Source organism: Anastrepha ludens, chromosome 2 (assembly GCF_028408465.1).
Source record: "Anastrepha ludens isolate Willacy chromosome 2, idAnaLude1.1, whole genome shotgun sequence".
Taxonomy (NCBI): Eukaryota; Metazoa; Arthropoda; class Insecta; order Diptera; family Tephritidae; genus Anastrepha; species Anastrepha ludens.
In genome coordinates, this window is record NC_071498.1 from 75,070,536 (window position 1) to 75,092,568 (window position 22,033).

At 38.8% G+C, this 22,033-nt stretch overlaps 1 protein-coding gene across 1 annotated transcript in view; it reads left to right on the forward strand.

Moving 5' to 3' along the window:
* The first annotated feature begins 4,821 nt into the window (after positions 1 to 4,821).
* LOC128871875 (uncharacterized) overlaps positions 4,822 to 22,033 on the forward strand; it is a 55,841-nt gene continuing 38,629 nt past the window's right edge. The window contains exons 1-2 of the mRNA XM_054114007.1: positions 4,822 to 5,559; positions 19,248 to 19,612. Coding sequence (XP_053969982.1) covers positions 19,338 to 19,612 — 275 coding nt within the window. The 5' untranslated portion in view covers positions 4,822 to 5,559; positions 19,248 to 19,337. The remainder of the gene's footprint in view (positions 5,560 to 19,247; positions 19,613 to 22,033) is intronic.

A 22,033-nucleotide genomic window follows, 5' to 3' on the forward strand; every position in this document is an offset into this window, starting at 1 on the left:
ATAGTTGTGAAAAATTACTACAAGATCTAGTCAGTACGCATTTTCCAGGATGCATAGACTACTTAGGTCAAGAGCCTGTGAGAAATAACGCAGTAAACATCCTGAAAGACATTATTACAACGCAAAAAATAGAATGGGCAATAAGCACTCATGAACCATTTAAATTACCAGGTTTAGACGGAATTTTTTCAGCCATGCTACAAAGGATGGGTAAGGAATGGAACGAAGCTAAATTCACTAAATTAGCATGTAACGGTATGCCACAAGGTGGCGTTCCATCGCCACTTCTCTGCTTAGTCCCAGATAATGAGCTATTAACGAAATTTGAATGCACTGCATCCAAACCAATAGCAAATGCAGATGACATAGCCGTAGTAGTGACAGGCAAATACCTAGATACCGTGAGGGGCATAATGAATAATACTCTCGCAACAGTGCTTCAATGGGCAACTCAGACAGGTTTGAGGATAAACGCCGATAAAATGGATATAATACTTTTTACTAGAAGGTACAAGATCCCGAATCTACACCCCCGAAGTTAACCGGTGTAGAACGGACTCTTAAAGACCACGCAAAGGGCCTTTGCGTAATTTTGGATAGCAAACCATCATGGAAGTACAATATTTAGGAGAGGAAGAAAAAAGCCAGTAACGCACTACCATATAAGTATGTAAAAGAATGCTGGGAGTTACATGGACTCTATCTTCTTGAATAATGTATTGGTCCTACTCAGCTGTAGTAAGGCCAATATTACTCTACGATGATCTGGTGTGGTGGACTGCTTTAAGAAAACCGACACACAAAACACCTATGCAAAGTATTCAGCCTGTGCAAAGTCTTGGTGCACTCTGTTAGGTGCATTGAGAACTATTCTAATGGCAGCGCTTGAAAGAATACACTAGCAGCTAGATCTACCGCCCGATTTAACGCAACGGGTGAATTTACCTGTAAAACAATCGGGCATAGCTCAATAGGTATGAGTATCGGACGAATACTGATTATATGACTCCGAAATTCAATTGAGTGAAGAGGGGTGAAAAGGAGGTATGAAACCTAGCCCCAATACACTTAATATATTAACTGAAGGCTCGAAAATAATAGAAGGAGTATGTGCAGGGACTTATTGCGCAGAGCTAGACATTAGGCGGCCAATTAAGCTCCGTGACCCTGCAATATTTTTAAAGCAGAAATATTTGCGGTAGGAAAGGCTGCAAAAATTGCACCAGCACAGACATCGAGCAATTCCAACATAAATAAATGCGTTGACAGTCAAGCGGCAATAAAGGCAATGAACTCATATGAAATTTCTTCGTTCTTAGGACCAGGGAAGCCATAGAAAGACTAGCCGCAGACAGACGGTTACACATTTATTGGGGTACCCTGACATAAGAACATTGCAGAAAAAGAAATTGTAGATAAGATTGCCAAACATTCACATGGCAGCCGGTTCTACGTTATCGGAATGTTTCGGGTTTTTCCCGGCCAAGGGCTGCCGCCCCAGTAAACTAGCCCTGTTTAGTGAACCGTTTATCATCCCAACTCAATCGTTATAGAAGCAGTTCCATGCAGCAATCTTGCTCCAAATACTCCTCCTTAGGGCTGGTATTGAATCCAGCCCTGGGCCAGAAGTATTCTATTGCTGCGTATGTCATAAACGGCTCCAACCAAACTCCATGGCTTCCGACGAGTGCATAGTACCACCGCAACACCACCGTAATAAACGCCCAGATGAACCGCGGGCTTAACCAAAACTGCCCCTGCAAGAGGACGGTCCTAGTAGCGTTGGACTTGAAGAAGGCTTTCGTTACTGTCACCCATTCCACGCTACTAGATGATATTTTACAGCCGACACTCCCGCCAGGGCTGTGATACCCGCGAAACACTGGCACAATTACGTTCTGGATATTGTAGCAGGCTAACTCCTACTTATCCAGAATTGACCCCGACATACTAAACATATGTTCTGCATATGAAGGCACCCTGCACGACACTAACTAGCTTTTAACACGCCCCATCAAACCCACTCATCCAACACCCCTCTTCCTCTGGACCCAACCTGTAGAAACAACAAGTTTCCTTGGCCTACCTTTAGATGAGTTAGAGTAAAACCACCGGTGATATACACTACACTGAAATAGCTTAGTATTGCTGCTGGAACAACAACATGAGATTGTTAAAAGCACTGTTTACATACAATTCGAACAAGAAAGCAACATACTGAAACCTTTAAATACGGTATGCTCGTACAATGACATCGCTGTGGACATGAAAACAGGGATAGACAGGAGCTGGAATAAACTAGTCACTTGTAAGACCGCGAAAATCTTGTGTACACAGATGTCTAGGAAGGAAATCAGAACTATCGTACTTATATATACACTTTGCTAATGGCACAGGCATACAAGATGGCAATTACAAACAATGATAGCTGTAGATTTTGCAATGAACTAGAAGAGAGCGAAACTCTAGAATTCCTTCTATATTCTTGTCCTGGATTCGCTAGAACCCGAATGAAATGCTTAGGAGCTTTACAACCCCGCGGGTTAGGGGGTTTAGAATTTGCCCGAGGTAACGGATGCCTGTCGTAAGAGGCGACTAAAAACCACGCCTCAGTCTGTTGTTTATGAGTCAACTCAACAATAAGAGGCTGAGCGAAACAGAAAAGTCTTGGTGACGTTGGGAACACTGTCGTCATTGGAGCGTTCAACCACCTAGCAGTGCATAATATTACATTTCCTTCCGTGCATATTCGTGGGACCAAAATTTGAATTATGGAACATACTCGTAAAACAAAAGCCACTACGGAAACACTATATTCTTGTCCTGGATTCGCTAGAACCCGAATGAAATGCTTAGGAGCTCTACAACCCCGCGGGTCAGGGGGTTTAGAATTTGCCCGAGGTAACGGATGCCTGTCGTAAGAGGCGACTAAAAACCACGCCTCAGTCTGTTGTTTATGAGTCAACTCAACAATAGGAGGCTGAGCGAAACAGAAAAGTCTTGGTGACGTTGGGAACACTGTCGTCATTGGAGCGTTCAACCACCTAGCAGTGCATAATATTACATTTCCTTCCGTGCATATTCGTGGGACCAAAATTTGAATTATGGAACATACTCGTAAAACAAAAGCCACTACGGAAACAACAAAAACTGAGAGTGTGCTGGGCACACTCTCGGAAGACGAGCTGCTGGCTTCTAGCCAGGGCACAATGGTCGGGCCCAGCTAGTCGAGTGCTCACCATAGCACTCCACTGCTGAAACCCAGTCGTCTACCAATATACCAACAAACGCGATCCTCTTCTCCGGCGACCTCTGATAGGGATACCAAAAAGAAAAATAAAAAATCCTCTGGGTCGCTGCTCAAAGCGCGCTACCTGAGAGCGAAATTCATTCTGGCTAAGATAGCTAAGAATGAATTAGGTGGTGGACCACATGATCGCGACGCCGTAGTTTCGGAGTACGAAACCATGGCCGCTAGGAAAACTTCCGACCTTCATTCCAAGGTACTCGAGGAAAGGAAGCGCAAACTGCGTTTTGCCCTCAGGACGGCCAAACTTAAGATCGTCCCCGCGTCTGGTGCTCCGGATGGCGAACTGGACGGAATAGGGGAAGTAGCAAATCAGCTCGGCGAGTTTCGGCCGTCTGCAATGGACGCGGTACCTGAAGCCAAGAAACCCTAAAAGAACTGACTGGTCTCTGTTCAATAGGGTTTTCAGTAATAAATTGAACAGGCGAACTTTTTCATACTCATCCACTGATCAAACAGGTGGAACACTTGCAGCGATCCTATCAGACGGCCTTCAAAGTGGCTTGTCCAGTATCTTTTAGCAAGAAAGACCTTCCTCCCTGGTGGAGCAAGACGCTGACCGACTTGAAAAAGAAGGTTAGGAGAGTTTTTAACGTATGCCACCAAACTAAAAACTTTAAAAATTACAAAGTTATTGTGAATGTATACAAAAAAGCCATTAAATATGCGAAATGCATACTGCGAGTCCATTGAATCCATGAAGGATTCTGCCAGGCTAAGCAAGATCCTTTCGAGAGACCACTCCTGCATAACTCTTGTAAAAGAGTTATTATACTGCTACAATAACAACAACAACTACCTTAATTCTTTTACAACACTCTTTTGCTTCAATAAGCATTAAGTTTATAATATATTTCACGACCTATCAAAACCAGTTTATACGCTACGAAATATGATATTTGCTTTCACGACAATCTGTTGCGTGTTGTTTATAAACGCAATGACGCAAAGGACCCATTGTGACAGCCCAATTAAATTTGAAAGAATACTCTTCGTGTATTCCGCGCTTTACAAGGAACATGTGCAAAGTAAACCTTGACCAACAGTAGACTAATGCCATAGATGACCCTATGCGGCGTTTATGCTGAGCCTTAAATGCACAGTTTGAACTTTCAAACATCGTCTTTTCAAAATGTGTTCATGGTACCTCATTTATTAAATGTACATGTACTAAATATGTATACTGATAGGTGTATGACAACTTTTCGATGCATACTTTCAGGCAGGAGGCTTTGAAAGCAATAGAACTAAATACTTAACATGAGTGGTGCGGAGCAGAATAGGATGCACTTGGTCCAAGCTGCGATTTTTAGTATAATTCTCATCCTGCCCTTTTTATAAGAATATGCAAATACATTTATTGTAGTTCATTCTAAGTAGCTCTGCCGGCAGAATATTACTCAACCTCTTACATTGACCGTGGTGTGTGGATAGTCGAGACTTATTGAAATTTATATACTTCTTCTCGTTGTACAATTTAATAACATGTTTAATTATTTAATGATTTCCCCGACAAAGTAAAGTATTCATACAAAATCCATTTACGAAAAACTCAAAGCTGTACTTCATTCGGAATCAATAACACCGGATTCACAAATTTCGAAATTGTTGGTCTCTACTGTGTGCATGGAATTTGAGTCGATAAATTGAATAAAACGATTACTTCGATGTAACTATAAATGCGAGTATATGCGCAAAATCGATATACATACTATGTATGTATAAGGTGTAGTATTATACGAATAAGGACAAATAATCAATGAGAATGGTTAGTTACATATACATTTGCGCATATCACTTTCAAATATTTAAAAGCATATTTAATTTACTTTCATACGGGATGCATTAAATATACAAAATAATGGGTGTGTGTGTATGTGTATAACAGAGGAAGATATCTTTTGAATAAAATATAAAATAATCGTATGATACTGCGCTTCGCTTCATTTGGGGATATACTCATATTTTGGAAATAAAAACCACCTCAAACTTACATATTTACATTCACAAGTGCTTAACATCTCAGTAACAATTAATATCAGATTGATATTTTTGCAAGTTAGAACCATAAATTTTGATATTCTGAACCGAATGTATTAAGTGTGGGTACAAAATATATTTGAGGCATACTTATATTATGTATTAATTTATAGTGATTTAATATGATGAACCAAGTATTTCGAGTGTTGCAAGATTACGGTTAAAATTAAAGTAGCCAACAAAATAAAACTCATCGAAACGAAAATGCGCACGTAAGTATACATAGGCATATCTGTACATGCAAACATATTAGTTTAACAATGAAAAATTGGTTGTTTATATTTACCAATATTAATATACATACATGTTAACACATTCAGCGTAAACGAGACTACATGCGCTACTATAAAGTGATGATGAAGCATTAACCAAACTAAGGAATTTTCCCAACACATGCAGGCGCAACGTGACCTGGCCAAAATATAGTTGTAATATAGAAGTAAGAATATTTTGTAAATTAAGTTTTTAAGTGAACAATAAAGGAAAGGACGTGGACTTCCTGTCCATGCAATATTTTTTAAAAACTAAAAATATACAATAAAATAAAACTATAGCTGGTGCCCGAGCAGGGACCGGTTTAAAGTTCGTGTTCGTTCGAAGTTCAATCGAAAGTTAGTACTAAAGAAAAGTTTCTAAACAATAAAAAAAAAAAAAAAAAAAAAAAAAAAAAAAAAAAAAAAAAACTTTAAACAGTGACGTTTAACTGGATTAACTTGTGATCGTGGCCAAAAATAAAATGGAAAAAGCTGAAGTTCCAACGTGGAGCAACGGAACAGTAAAAGAGGCCCCCCAGTAGCAGTAGCGACTGCAAAAGGGAAGTATCCGAGTACTAGCCGACTGGATCCGAAAATGATACGACGCATATTAATATTGTAAGCAATAAAGTTAAGATTATATACTAAGTATATTTAACAATAAAAGAAAGGGAAAGTTGTTAAACAATTTTAAAAAATTTATTAAAAGAGGTGAAAACTAACTATATTGATTTTTTGAGAAAAGAGTTATAGTGATTAAGTGAGAAAAATAAAAGTTGATTAAATAGATTAACTTAACCTTTGAAATTAAGTTTTAAAAATAAAGAAATTAATTGAATTCACAGTGGTCAAATCTAACCAGATAAATTAAAATAGCCGCCTTTGATTGAGGGAAATCCTGGTATAAGGAAAGTTTTTAAATAAAATAAGGATAAGAATAATAAAGTGATAGCACCGGAGTATAAAGGCCCCTCTTCCCAGAAGAGGTTACATAAATATCAAATAATAATAAATAAAGAATAAAAATAAAACCTGTTAAATAATTTCTAGGATTTAAAACAAGCTAAAAAAATTTTTAAGCAATCAAGAGAATTTTTATATAGAAAAAAAATAAAAATTTAAAAATAATTGGACCAAACATCCTGGGAAACCCATGTTCCCAAACACCCTCGCCATCTGCTTCTAACCCGGACAGACCAGTTTCGAGCAGCAATCCTGAGTTACGGCAAATAATCACCTCCATTGTGACTAGGGTATTAAGGGATGAAGGACGCCAATATCTTCAGCCTGTATTAAATCCCAACTCTGACTAGACAAACGCAACAGACGACACGATAAGACCAGAACAACGTGGACAACTTTCCGACTTAGATAAAATACCGGACGTAGTCCGCAGGCTGCGAGAATTTAATGGGAATCCAGCAAAATTCAGCTCCTGGAAGAAAAGTTGTCTACACTTTGAAAATTTATGAATCCCTTAGAGGTACCCCAAAATACTACGGAATCCTGTCCGTTGTTCGGAACAAAATTGTTGGTAATGCCGACATCGCATTGGAGTCTTACAGCACTCCCTCAGACTGGAAGGCAATATCTAGATGCCTTACTCTAGACTATGCCGACAAGAGAGATGTCACCATAAAGCGTTTGATACATTTATACGAGGCCTCAACGGTGACCTCCCTAGACTCTTGCGAATGAAAGGACCCGAAGATCTTCCTCAGGCACTACACTTGTGTCTTAAATTGGAAAATCAAGTTGCTCGCAGCAGCTACGCACTTACTCAACCAAACGTCGTTCGAAGGCCAAATGTTGTTACCCCACAACCACTCCCACCAAGGAGACCCCTTTATAAACCTCAGCCTTTTTCCCACAGTTAGTGTACTTACCACTACCGCGTGCACCGCCACATTCTCAAAAACCACCCCAATATTATCAACAGTCTCCCCAACAAAATCAAAATTTCCAGCAACCTTGGCAAAACTACCGCCAAGCGCAGCCAGCTAGACCAGTAGCTCTGAAGCCACAACCCCGTCCACAACCAATGGACGTCGACCGATCTTTCTCACCAAGTACCTCTCAAACAACAGAGGAACTTCCATATCGGAACAGGAGTAGAAGAACCGAAATGCGCCCATGACGACCGGAAATACGGGACAGACTGTACTCCGGACTTGGACGAGTACCATTATGCCATGACGAACACTGTATACGACCAGCAGTCCCAAGATTATCTTGAAGACCGAGAAGACTTCAAATTTTTTAGGATGAAAAGTTCTTCGTTGCCTTACATCGAATTTAAAACGAAGAACGGCGATTTTTTAAAAAATTAGCACAGGATCAAGTAAAAATTACATTCAACCGCAGCTCGTAGCAAAACCCATCCCCAACGAAAAACCCTTTTTCGCAAATTCGATAGCAGGCCAAATTGAGATCACTCATAATACTATTATTAACATGTTCGGAAAATCATTTTTATTTTACCGGGTTTGAAATCATTTAATGGTATTATCGGCAACGATAGCCTCAAAAACTTCATGCGACCATTAATGTTCATGACGACATCATTAAACTTGGCAATGGCAAATAAATCAAAATAAAGCAAATGCTTTCCCGTACAGTAAACAAAATCGACGTTAGAACTGAACATATGACACCTTCCCAGAAGCTCAAAATGCAGCAATTTACACACAAGTACAAACAGCTATTTACCGACCCAAATGAAAAGTTAACTTACACTACAACAGTAATAGGTGAGATACGAACTTCTTCAGACACCCCTGTATATACAAAATACTATCCGTATCCCGTAGGAATGAGAGAATTTGTCAACAATGAAATTCAAACACTACTAGAAGATGGCATTATAAGGCCATCGCGGTCCCCATACAATTCACCTGTATGGGTAGTTCCAAAGAAATTAGACGCATCCGGACAAAAAAAATTTAGACTCGTAATTGACTAAGGAAAATTAACCCCCTAAGCCCATTCGGGCTGAAAAATGCGCCCTCCATTTTCCAGCGAGCCTTAGATGATATTCCAAGAAAACACATTGGGAAAATTTGTTATGTCTACATTGATGACATAATAGTGTTCAGCGAAGACGAAGAAACCCACGTGCAAAATATTGAAAAAGTTTTTCGCACTCTCGAAAATGCCAACATGAAAGTGCAGCTGGACAAATGCTAGTTCTTTCGAGAAGAAAGAAACGGTGTAAAAACAAATCCTTTTAAAGTTGAAGCAACCCGAAATTTCCCATGTCTGAAAAATTTGAAAGATGTAAGGCGGCCGCCGTAGCCGAATGGGTTGGTGCGTGATTACCATTCGGAATTCACCGAGAGGTCGTTAGTTCCAATCTCGGTGAAGGCAAAATTAATAAAAACATTTTTCTAATAGCGGTCGCCCCTCGGCAGGCAATGGCAAACCTCCGAGTGTATTTCTGCCATGAAAAAAGCTCCTCATAAAAATATCTGCCGTTCGGAGTCGGCTTGAAACTGTAGGTCCCTCCATTTGTGGAACAACATCAAGACGCACACCAAAAATAGGAGGAGGAGCTCGGCCAAACACCTAACAGAAGTGTACGCGCCAATTATCATCGGATGGGTTAAGGGTTGCCAAGAAACGCTTAAAGCAAATAAAGTTAATGTTTATCCCACCATTACTCGTTACAATGATACTGGTAGAATTGCAAAACGTCATGGAGTGGTCATCAAAAGTCAGTAACGTCACGTGAAATGGTTCAAACTGTGAAGAAACGACTTGAGTGAAATCCCCGACGAAGTTCAAAACAAATGGCGAAAGATGTTCAGATCTGACCGTATCATCCACCGCATACAAAAAAATGATCTCAAAAAAAGAGAAAATTCTTCAAATTGAGCAATTCGTATGTAAAAATTATTTATTTTTATTAAGCTCTTTCCTTGGACTTTCCGGCTACTATCGCCGCTTAATCGAGGATTACGCTAAACTAGCGAAACCCCCGACTTCGCTTTTAAGAGGGGTGGATGGACGCGTGTTGATGGTTCCATGTGTAGAAGTCCACGCAAGTGGGGAAAGCTACTGCTCGCCATTCACTTGGGAGTGGCCAGGACGATTCTTCTGCATATGGTTCAAGCAGCTCACAACGTCTGGGATTAGCCCACGTATCCTCTGGGTAGCTTCCGAACACACGTTCGGGAGTGAGCTAACGTGAGAAGGCAAAGCATTCCAGGATAGCTGGTTGTACGCTGGGTTTGGGACCCGCCACTTAAAAATCCTAACCCTAAAAACACCCACCCACCCCCAATGAAAAGAACTGCAAAGCCTCGGATGAGAGCTGCCTTTACTGATGACGACCCCTGCAAACGAAATAAGGAATATGATTTGAGGGCATGCACCTGGAATGTCCGGTCCCTAAATGGGGAAGGTTGGTTGATGTCCTCGTGAGAGTAAAGGCCGACATCACTGCCATCCAAGAGATGCGATGGACGGGGCAAAGCAAGAGAACCATAGGACCTTGCGACGTCTACTACAGCTGCCATGTAAAGGAGCGCAAATTCGGTGTCGGATTTGTTGTGGGTGAGAGACTTCGTCGACTTCGCGATTTTTTAACATAGCGGTAATTTGCGCCCACGCCCCGACGAAAGAGAAGGACGATACGACCAAAGATTCCTTCTATGAGCGCCTGGAACGTTCCTATGAGTGCTGTCCCCGCCACGACATAAAAATCGTGCTTGGCGACTTCAACGTCAGGGTGGGCAAGGAGGGAATGTTTGGTCCCACAGCCTGCACAACGAAACATCCGGTAACGGACAGAGGCTGATCGACTTCACCGGGGCCCGAAACATGGTAGTCTGCAGCACCAGATTCTAGCATTAAACAATCCACCAAGCTACCTGGCTGTCCCCTGCTCGAAAAACACGAAACCAGATCGATCATGTTGTGATAGATGGAACACACTCTTCTAGTGTATTAGATGAACGAACGATCCGAGGACCCAACATTGACTCGGATCGTTATCTTGTTGCAGCTAAACTGCGCAAATGCCTCTGTGCAGTAAAAAACGTACATCTATCTACGCAAAGAATGTTCAACATCGAAATGCTGCAATCACAACAGACAGCCAGAAGATTCGCCACTCGACTCTCACTCCTGCTCTCAGAGACCACTGCCCAACAACCCCGCATGCATGAGCAATGGAGCAATATTTCTCGTTCCCTACGTACCGCCGCCGAAGAAGAAATCGGATACCGGCGAGCCCGAAAAAACAGTTTGTACGACGAGGAATGTCATGCTGCCGCTGAAAGAAAGGATACCGCCTATAGAGCCACGCTGCGATCGGGCGCAACGCGAGCTATGTGGTACCGCTACAGAGAGCTAAAAAAGGAGGAGGGACGTATTATCCGAATGAAGAAACGAGAGGCTGAAATACGTGAGTGCGAAGAGCTTGAGATGCTGGCCAACAGGAACAACGCCCGAAAATTCTACCAGAAAGTTCGCCGGCTTACAGAAGGTTTTAAGACCGGGGCGTTTTCCTGTAAGAACAAAGACGGCGAACTGGTGACTGACGTACAGAGCAATCTTAAATTATGAAAGGAACACTTCGCGAATCTGTTAAACAGTGACAGCTGCGCATGTCAAAGAGAATGTGAAGATCCCGATACCCCAATCGTTGACGACGGAATTGTCGTTCCGCTACCCGACCATAACGAGGTGAGAATAGCAATATCACGGCTAAAGAACAACAAAGCCGCGGGCGCCGACGGACTGCCGGCTGAGCTATTCAAACATGGCGGCGAGGAGCTGGTAAGGTGCATGCATCAGCTCCTATGCAAAATATGGTCGGATGAAAGCATGCCTGCCGATTGGAATTTAAGTGCGCTCTGCCCACTCCATAAGAAGAGTGATCCTGCAATCTGTGCCAATTACCGCGGGATTAGTCTTCTAAATATCGCCTATAAGGCGTATTGTGTGAAAGGCTGAAGCCCACCGTCAACCAACTGATTGAACCTTATCAGTGTGGCTTTAGACCTGGAAAGTCTACCATCGACCAAATATTTACAATACGCCAAATCTTGGAAAAGATCCACGAAAGGAGAATCGACACACCATCTTTTCGTTGATTTCAAAGCAGCATTCGACAGTACGGAAAGGAGTTACTTGTATGCCGCGATGTCTGAATTTGGTATCCCCACAAAACTAATACGGCTATGTAAGATGACGTTGCTCAACACCAGCAGCGCCGTCAGAATTGGGAAGGACCTCTCCGAGCCGTTTGATACCAAAAAAGGTTTCAGACAGGGTGACTCCCTGTCGTGTGACTTCTTTAACCTGATGTTGGAGAGCATCGTACGAGCCGCAGAACTTAATCGCTCAGGCACAATATTTTATAAGAGCGTACAATTGTTGGCGTATGCCGATGATATCGATATCATCGGTCTTAACAACCGCGCTGTTAGTTCTGCCTTCTCCCAACTGGATAAAGAGGCAAAGCGGATGGGTCTGGTGGTGAACGAGGACAAAACGAAGTACCCCCTGTCTTCAAACAAACAGGTGGTTCGGGATCCACGACACTGTTGACAGTTATAATTTCGAGGTTGTAAAAGACTTCGTCTATTTAGGAACCAACATTAACACCGATAACAATGTCAGCCTAGAAATCCAACGTAGAATCTCTCTTGCCAACAAGTGCTACTTTGGACTAAGTAGGCAATTGAGTAGTAAAGTCCTCTCTCGACGAACAAAACTAACACTCTACAAGGTTCTCATGATGCCCGTCCTAACGTATGGCGCAGAAGCTTGGACGATGACAACATCCGATGAAGCGACGTTTGGAGTGTTCGAGAGAAAGATTCTGCGTAACATTTTTGGACCTTTGCACGTTGGCAACGGCGAATATCGCAGACGATGGAACGATGAGTTGTGTGAGCTTTACGACGACATAGACATAGCTCAGCAAGTAAAGATTCAGCGGCTACGTTGGCTGGGTCATATCGTCCGAATGGATACAAACGCTCCGGCATTGGAAATATTCCATGCGGTACCAGCTGGTAGTAGCAGAGGAAGAGGGCGGCCTCCTCTGCGTTGGAAAGATCAGGTGGAGAAGGACTTGGCTTCACTTGGTGTGCCCATTTGGCGCCGGTTAGCACGAGAAAGAAACGACTGGCGCGCTTTGTTAAACTCGGCCAAAATCGCGTAAGCGGATATAGCGCCAATTAAAAAGAAGGATAGACGAGTGTCCAAGAACGCGTGCACAAGAAAATTAATTAAGTTTGATAGTGCAGCACTTCAAGCCTTTAACAAAATACAATTTTCTCTTGTTTCACAAGAAGTGGTATTGGCATACCCGAACTTTAAACTGGACTTTCCCCTTACTACTGACGCATCTAACTACGCATTATGAGCTGTCCTCGAACGGTCAGGAAAATCCATTTCATACATTTCACGATCACTAAACCAAGCCGAAGAGAATTATGCCGCAAACCAAAAAGAAATGCTGGCAATAATAGGGCACTTAATACGTTTAAAAATTACTTATACGGTTCACCGAAGGTGGTAAATCATGATCGAATTCCTAGTGTCGAAGTACCAGTTAACATATTTAAAAATCAAACTTATTTAAATATAGGTCCAACGTCTACATACCAGTTTAAAATATTTTTTCCGACGTACCATAGGCACATAATAGAAGAAACGAAATATGATACAACAAGACTTATAAACATCCTGAAAAATATTTAAATCCTACCGTGATAAACTGCATAAAAACAGATGAATCAATCATGGACAAAATTCAAGATATTCAATTCACTTTAGAAACTACAAAATCAGATTCACCCAAATCCAAGTACAGGATATTACTAATGACGAACAGCAACAAGAAATCATGATAAAGACCCATCGAAGAGCGCATCGAAATAGCTGCGAAAACAAAATTCAAATCCTAGAAAATTACTTTTTCCCTTCTATGTCGAAAAAAATATCGTACGAGAATGCTCAAAATGCAACGAAAACAAGTATGACCGTCATCTCAATAACCCCGAACTAAAGAAAACCCCGATACCTGAATACCCAGGACATACTCTTCACATCGACATATAAATGACTGAACGAAACCTAGTCTTAACCGCAATAGATAAATTCTCAAAATACGTGCAGACAAGGATATTAGAATCAAGAGCTGTAGAAGACATAAGGGAACCCCTTCGAGAACTACTATAGAGTCAATATTTTTTCAAACTTTTTTGAAGTGAAAACTTCTTTAGAATCGTTGGGAGTGATTTGAGACTCGATGAAACGAAAAAGCGACACTACGAAGCGTTATATGTTGATATACGTATATGTGTGTGGCTGCGTACTGCTGAGCCACGCGAGTATAGTGAGTATTGTAGTATGTATACTACACTGCCTATTACTTGCTTTGGTGTTTAGTTCAAGCGTCATACGTATGTATGTTTGTATGTATGCTAGTAAGTATGTGTGCGCGCCTGCGTATTACGGAGCCACGGTGAGCGAGAAGGCATTATGTATATCTATACTACACTACCTAATACTTGCTTAGACCAAGCGTCCTACGAATGTTTGTGTGTATGTTAGTACGTCTGTGTAATAAACGCGTTACGACGCTCATAATAGCAACCGCGTGTGCTGTATTGCGTCCGTATTTTTATATTCGTAAATATTTTCATTTTTAAATATTTACCACAATTGCAGGCGGTGTTGCAATATACCACAATCACAATGACGGTGCTCGTATTGTAACTCCACAGATAGATCTGAATGCACAGCAACTAGAATCACTGTCTGTTCAGCTCTCTAAAGTGGGAGAAATATGTGCATGCGAAACCAGATTGAGCAATGGAAAAACAGTTTTAATTGTGGCAATTTATATTTCACCGAATCAATCAATAAATAGCATCACGGAATTCATTCACGAAAATTTAATAAAGTATACACCAGAAGTATCGCGGATACTTAGAAATGACTACGATAAAGTTCCAATGACTTTAAGTGGCGCTTTTAACGTAAATTTTGCATTGGACACAGCGGTTCCTTTAATTGACTTTCTCAATACAACATTCAATTTAAAAATGTGTAACAATCGCACTGAATCGACAACACGATCAAAAACAACAATTGACGCGGTATTTCAAAGATATGTTGATAACATCGAAACCAAAGCATTTGTATCATATTTTAGCTATCATAAGCCACTCGTATCATATGTTGAAATTGAAAACATTGAGGATGAATAGTAATAAAATGAAGAAAATAAAATATGAACTTTATAGCAATATTATAATGAACCTATAATTATCCCGCTCCTCATGCTGCTTTCGTCTCATTCTCTCTCAGTTTGTTTTACGGAAGGTTTCACTTCTATCGCGTCTAACCGTTAGACTGCTATTTTTTTTATTTTATTTTGAAGATTGAACATTGTCATTTATGAATGAAAAATAATATCGTTCAAATGACTGCCACGACTGGCTTTACAGTAGGCCATTCGATCAACCCAATTTTTAAGTACATTTTCGATTGTTTGGGCTCCAATTTCATGAATGGCAACTTCGATTTCGTGTTTTAAAGCATCAATCGTCTCTGAATGGTTCGCATAGCATTTGTCCTTAACGGCTTCCCACAAAAAATAGTCCAACGGGCTTAAATCACAGCTCCGAGGCGGCCAATTGATATCGGAATATCGGCTGATTATTCGGTTTTCAAAAACGGTAGCCAAAAGTTCGAGTGTAACTTTTGCCAGTGTGACAAGTTGCACCATCCTGTTGAAACCAAATGTCGTCCATGTCATCCTCTTCAATTTTTGGAAGCAACTCGTTGAGCATGTCACGGTAACGCCTTGCCATTTACTGTAACCGCGGCTCCCCGCTCATTTTCGAAAAAAAATAGCCCGATGATGCCGCCAGACCAAAAACCGCACCAAACAGTGACTCGTTGTGGATGCATTTGCTTCTCTACAGTATCGTGTGGATTTTCTGAGCCCCAAATCCGACAATTTTGCATATTGACGTAGGCACCGATGTGAAAATGAGCTTCATCAGAAAAGATGATTTTTCGGTAAAAACGCTCATCTCGGTCAAACGATTTTCTGCCCATTGAGCGAACCGAAAACGCATTGGATGGTCATTAGGCTTCAGTTTTGGCGCCAATTGAACTTTGTAAGCCTTCATACCGAGGTCTTTATGCAAAATTCTCCTGAAAGAAGTGCGTGACATCTTCAATTCTTGAGAACGATGACGAGTTGAGGTTATTGGATGTTCAAGCACATTTTCGGCTACAGTTGGCAAATCTTTTTTTTGGAATTTTGTTTTGAAATTTCTCACAGTTTGAATAGAAGACTCACCACTTTGGAAATAGGTTTTCAATATTTCCCAATTTCGTTCAAGCGTATAGCGTCCCATTTCGTAAATTTCAAATCCTTAAGTAAATTATGAACACATTTGACATGTCATTTGTGTTACCATTCTCAAAAAAATAGGTAGTTCGAAAAGCAAACTCTATATTCGAAAAGCAAACTCTACACTCTGTATTTCAATTTGGTGTTCCAAAAGCAATATGGCCCACTCTGTATTTCAATTGGTGTTCCAAAAGCAATAGTAATTGATAACGAGCAATCCCTTAATTCTGCAACCATAAGCTTCGTGGTAGAAGACATTCTCAATATTCAAGTATATAAAACCCCTCCATATAAAAGTTCTGTCAATGGACAGATCGAACGTTTCCCTTCCACGCTCACAGAAATAATACGATGTCTGAAAGCTGAACGACATTTTTCATTATTTCTCGAACTTTTAGACAGAGCAGTTTACGAATACAATTATACAGTACATTCAACAACAGGAAAAAGACCCATAGAATTATTTTTTGGACGAACCGTTACCACAGATCCATCACAGTTTGAACGAGCTAGACAGGAAAACATTGACAAACTTAAAGAAAAACAGACTAAGGATTTGACTCAACACAATAAAAAACGCGCATCCATAAAAACATATTTACCAGGAGACATTGTATTATTTAAAATTGACAAAAGATTAGGATCAAAGATATCCCCAAAAACAAAAAAGAAACAGTCAAGGAAGACAAAAGCTCAACAATACTGACCGAATCTGGAAGAATAGTACACAAAAGTAACATCAGAAGTTAGTCGTACTTGGTTCACATAAAACAAAAAAAAATTTTTATTTTAATTATAAAAAATTTGAATTTATATCAAAGTTTTAACTGAATTTCTTCATACTAATTTAAATTCACATCTATCGAATTTAATTTATTTCAACTAAATTCAATCCACTAAATTTTAAAATAATATAATTAGTATAATATTGGCTAGGAAAAAAAAATCGTTAAAAAAGCCATAGGTTTTCGATCTTTAGATAATAGGAAAAAATCGTTATAAATGCCCTTCCCCTTCCCTTCCAATTACAGGACTCGTCTCCTCCGACTTATTAATTATTGGAAATCTTGGACTACTCCAACTCATACTTGGTGACCATCAATAATGGACTTGCGAAAACACAGGGCGGTACCTTCAGACTCATTCACTTAATTGACATAAACAAATACGAAACACATTTGACCGACATTAACAACCATATAACCGAAAAATTACCTAAAGACAGTTTCCTCTATCCAATCCTAACACGCGAAACGAACCAAACCTTAGAAATCCTTGAAACCCTTAAACCGGTAAGTAAATCCCGTAATCCAAGATCTATCAATTTACTAGGCACCGCATGGAAATATCTTGCTGGATCACCAGACCACGATGACCTAGAAATTATTAATAATAACCTTCTGAACTTAAATGAAAATAATAATAAACAGACAGTAATAAATGTACTCTTTAGTAAAAGGTTAAATAATATAACTTCTATAACGAATTTAACTTGAGATGCTATAAAAAAAGTAATAATATAATAGAAGAGGTAGTAATAGATTTACAAAGCAAAATAAGACTAATTAAGGGTGAGTTAATAAATATCAAATACACCATACAATGGGCAAAAGGAAACATTTTAAACACTGCAATATTAAAAACTAAACTAGATAAACTTAAAAAGGATGAAATGCCTTTTACCAAGGCAGAGGAAGCGGCAGAAACCTTTAGAAAAATAATTTTAAGACCGGTCATAAAAACAAAAAATATCGTAATAAACATTCAATTTAATGAAATTTTAAAAATAAAAAATTTAATATATGGCATTCGGACGCCATGTGGAAAATATAATATTGTAGCTAGCATAACTATATTATTAAGTAGTTTGAACTCCAGCTGTTCAGGTCACAACTTAACTGCTGTAGAAGAAATCCAAACGGGCATAGTCGTTTTAAGGGGTTAGGGGTAGTCAGAGGCCCGAAAAAATGATGATTTTCACGAATTTTTTTTTGCTACTTAATTAATTTATTTAACAAAAATAAAAACATAACATAAAAACATCATGTTTTAACTTGACTTCACCAAAATTTCAAAAAAAAAAATTAATAATTGCAAAAGTTATCGCTGTTTGTGTGAAGCCCGTTTCTCCAGAAGTCCCTTGCGGTGAACATCACAAGTCCTTGCAGATTCATCTAAAACCAATCGGATGAGAAAAATTATTTTTATTGATAGATAATCTCGAGCCGGATCGAAGCTTGTTTTTTTTTTTTCAAAATGAACAAAATGGCGGCCTAAGGAATTATTTCCAGATTTTCGGGAAAAAACTAACAGTTAATTGTTAAAAAAAAAATCGAAATTTTTGAAAGAAAAAAAAATCCTTCGATCAGGCACAAGTTTTTTATGTTTTTCAAAAGCTGTATAAATTTTATTGAAATCTACGTAGGGGTTTTTAAGTTACAGTGTTCACCAGTTTGAAAAACATAGTTTTGAGAAAAACGCATTTAAAGTTTTGCTATCGGCTCCGGAGCGGCCGAGCGCCCTTTGTTAATTGTTGAATAACTTGAAAAGTATTTGTCGGATTCACTTCAAATTTTTACACAATATTTTTAAAACATTATACTTTAAGAAAATGAAAAAAAAAAATCGATTTTTTGAAAATTCTGACTACCCCTAACCCCTTAAACAACTTTAACGGACAAATACAAATTAATGTAATATAATAAATTTGAGACCTTGTGGTAATGTTGGTGCACAAGTATACTTTTCTGGAGCTGATTGTTGTTAACTTTATCTTCATCGCTGGTGCCGGAGGGTAAAACGGTGCATGCAGCACTGCAGTGCGTGTTGACTGGAGGACTTGCCTACGTTGTAATGTTAGATCTATTACGAAATGGTGCCTCCAATTCGCAAAAACAAGTAAAATGGAATTGCGACCGCCCATGGTCTCCGGTTGCACGAGGTAACCAATTAACCCAAGTTGAGGTAATGCTGTCCAGCTTTATACTCGGCGGAGCATACCCATCCTTGAACGTAGCACAAATTGCGTGAACACAACGTTGATGCCCAGACCGTCAACGTATTGCCTCATGCATGCTAGCAGATGTTTTATCATCGCAAAAAAACGTTTAATTTTAATGAAAAATGTAGAATGAAAGAAATTTAGCGAATTTAATTACCTTTAGCATATTTATGATCTCATTTTTTAATTAAAATCTGTATTGGCTGTACCATCGATTTTATGTTAAAATTTACTCTTAATTAAGTTTTTTCTTTTCAGAAACCCTCCGGCACTGAAATAAATTACGTTCAATTTATATTTATAGTATTAATAAACAGAAAAGTTTATTATCCGTTTTATAATTCAAGAATGAAAGTAAACAAGTTTTATTGCAATAATGAAACACAATGTAACAATTATAAAGAATTTGTCGGAAGCGGAACTAACGAAACCCTTCAAGGAATTGGCTACACAGAACCATCAACACCAAGAAATATTTCTAGTAAGGCTGTTCTCGGCATTAAAGAGCTTAATGGAACAATAAAAAACACTAACGATTCCGACAATGAAATTAGTTTTATGCAGGGGCCGGCAGGGAATTTGCAGTATCAGCACCGAAAACTGACTCCGCAGGAATATTCTCAGTAAGTATCATATAAAACTATAAAAACCATGTTAGGTGTGTGGATACAAAATCCCTAAGCTGTAATTTAACCAATACCCATGGTATGACGGTGGGTGAGTCCCATTTGGTAGTGTATTTCGGCCATGAAAAAGTTTCTCATACAAAACCATCTGCCGTTTGGTGACGGCAGAAAAGTGTAGATCCCTCCATTTGTGGAGAAACATTAAACTACAATACATACTAAAAATTGGAGGAGGAAGTGGGCCAAACAACCAATTATGTGTTTTGACAATAATGAGTTTTGATATGAAAAATAAATTAAATTTTTCGACTGCAGTAGCAAAAAATACCACTCTTTATCTATGACTTCTTTTTTATCCTGATTCCTATTCACAGCATTTAAAGGGAATAATATAAAAATAAATTGTTACTCGTTAGAAAAACTAAAGCAAATAAAACACTATTTCGACACTGTCAATATACTGTTTTTACATTTTGCTTATTCATATTCTTTAGAATGTTTTGCCCGATTAACTTCGATTTGCTGTTATCTCTGTTTAGCAATGATCACTTCGATGCTTTTGTTTTATCATTCAGTGAAAATTTTTTGCTTTATTCGGACTTCAAATTTAAATACTGTGTTTTCAACATGCCTGGCAAAAGATTATCCTTTGATATTACGCAATTATTATATTACACTGTGCGACAGTGAAATTATACTTTTATGGAGACCTAGCACAACTTGTAGGTTTTGAAAAACTAAGAAAAATGGTATAGGAGAAATTTCCAATACACCCCCAAAATCTCATTTTATGGCCATAAAACCGTTTTTCAGTAGGTTGATGTGAATAATCACTCCTAACTTCGCCAATTTCCATCCGATTTCGAATTTGTTTTTTTAGTTCGAAAGAACAAAAACAAACCTTTTTGACAGTGTGTTGACAATTTTTCTGAAATGAGAACTGACGAGATTGTAGACGGAAGTATTTGGAATTTTTTTATTTTTTCTCTATTTTTTCAACTTTGACATAATTTTTACGATATTATCCGTTAGTGGGGATTTGTTTTAGTACACTACTGTTATAGTAAATTTAATTTTGCGTCGAATGAGCTATATTTGACTATAATTGAATTAAAATTAAGAGAGTTGTGTGAGTTTTAAGATTTTATTTTTTTTTACTAATTTGGTATGTAGGTATAACTTACGCTAAATGGGAATAAGGGCGCGTTTCGAAGCATGAAAATGATAACAAGTGTCATTATAAACACATAATATTTATTGGAGTGCAGTGCAGCATTGTACGGTATGGTACGGTGCGGTACGGTTCAGTACACAACGGAACTGGTTCCAAACTTAAAAATGCATTGGAAACGGCCCTTTGGAGTTTAGTATGGTACGGTACATTTCTCATTCTCTTCATCAGTTTTGAATACTTCTCTGTAAGAAATTCGATCATCATCATTCATCTGAAGTCGTCATTAACTATATTCCATTGTTTAAATCGAGAAGCGAACGTTTCAGATTGTCTTCCCGATAGAAGTAAATCACGAGAAAGATCCGGAAAATCTGAATTTGATACAATGTGTCGTTCTGAAGACTTAGAACCAGACGGAAAGAACTCTTCATCATCAGGTTTATTGTTATCAGTTTGATCATCATCAGCAATGAGTTGAACTTCCTTCAGTTCCTGCAGTTGAGTCAATCATATCGTCCAAGACTACGGGGTTCTTAACAGTTGCAACATCAGTATACTTTATGTGCTTTCGAGCTTTATAATGATGACCGTTTACGTCCATTTTATAAAAATAACAATCATCTGGTTTATGATAAGGCTGATGATGCCACATCATCGGAGAATATTAAGAAATTCGACTTTTCTGGCAACGTTTTGATTTATATCTCTTGAATTTCAATGAAACAAACAATAAAACTTTGACGTTTTAATAAGGTTAAATTATAATAACAAACTTCTTCTGTTAATCAATGTGAGTGTGAACTTTGGTACACTTGGGAGCTTTTTCGTATTTCTATTGAAAAAAATATGCTATAATATGTCAGATATTTTCGTAAGTTCTAACCAGTTCTGTTGTATGCAGCACAGTGTACTCTTATGTATACATATATACTCCAATAAATATTACGTATCTATAATAACGCATTAAAACACGTCCTTATTCCCATTTAGCGTAAGTTATACCTACATACCAAATTAGAAAAAAAAAAAATAAAACCTTAAAACTCACACAACTCTATTAATTTTAATTCAATTACAGTCAAATATAGCTCATTCGACGCAAAATTAAATTTACTATAACAGTAGTGTATTAAAAAAAATCCTCACTAACGGATAATATCGTAAAAATTATGTCAAAGTTGAAAAAATAGAGACAAAATAAAAAAATTCCAAATACTTCCGTCTACAGTCTCGTCAGTTGTCAT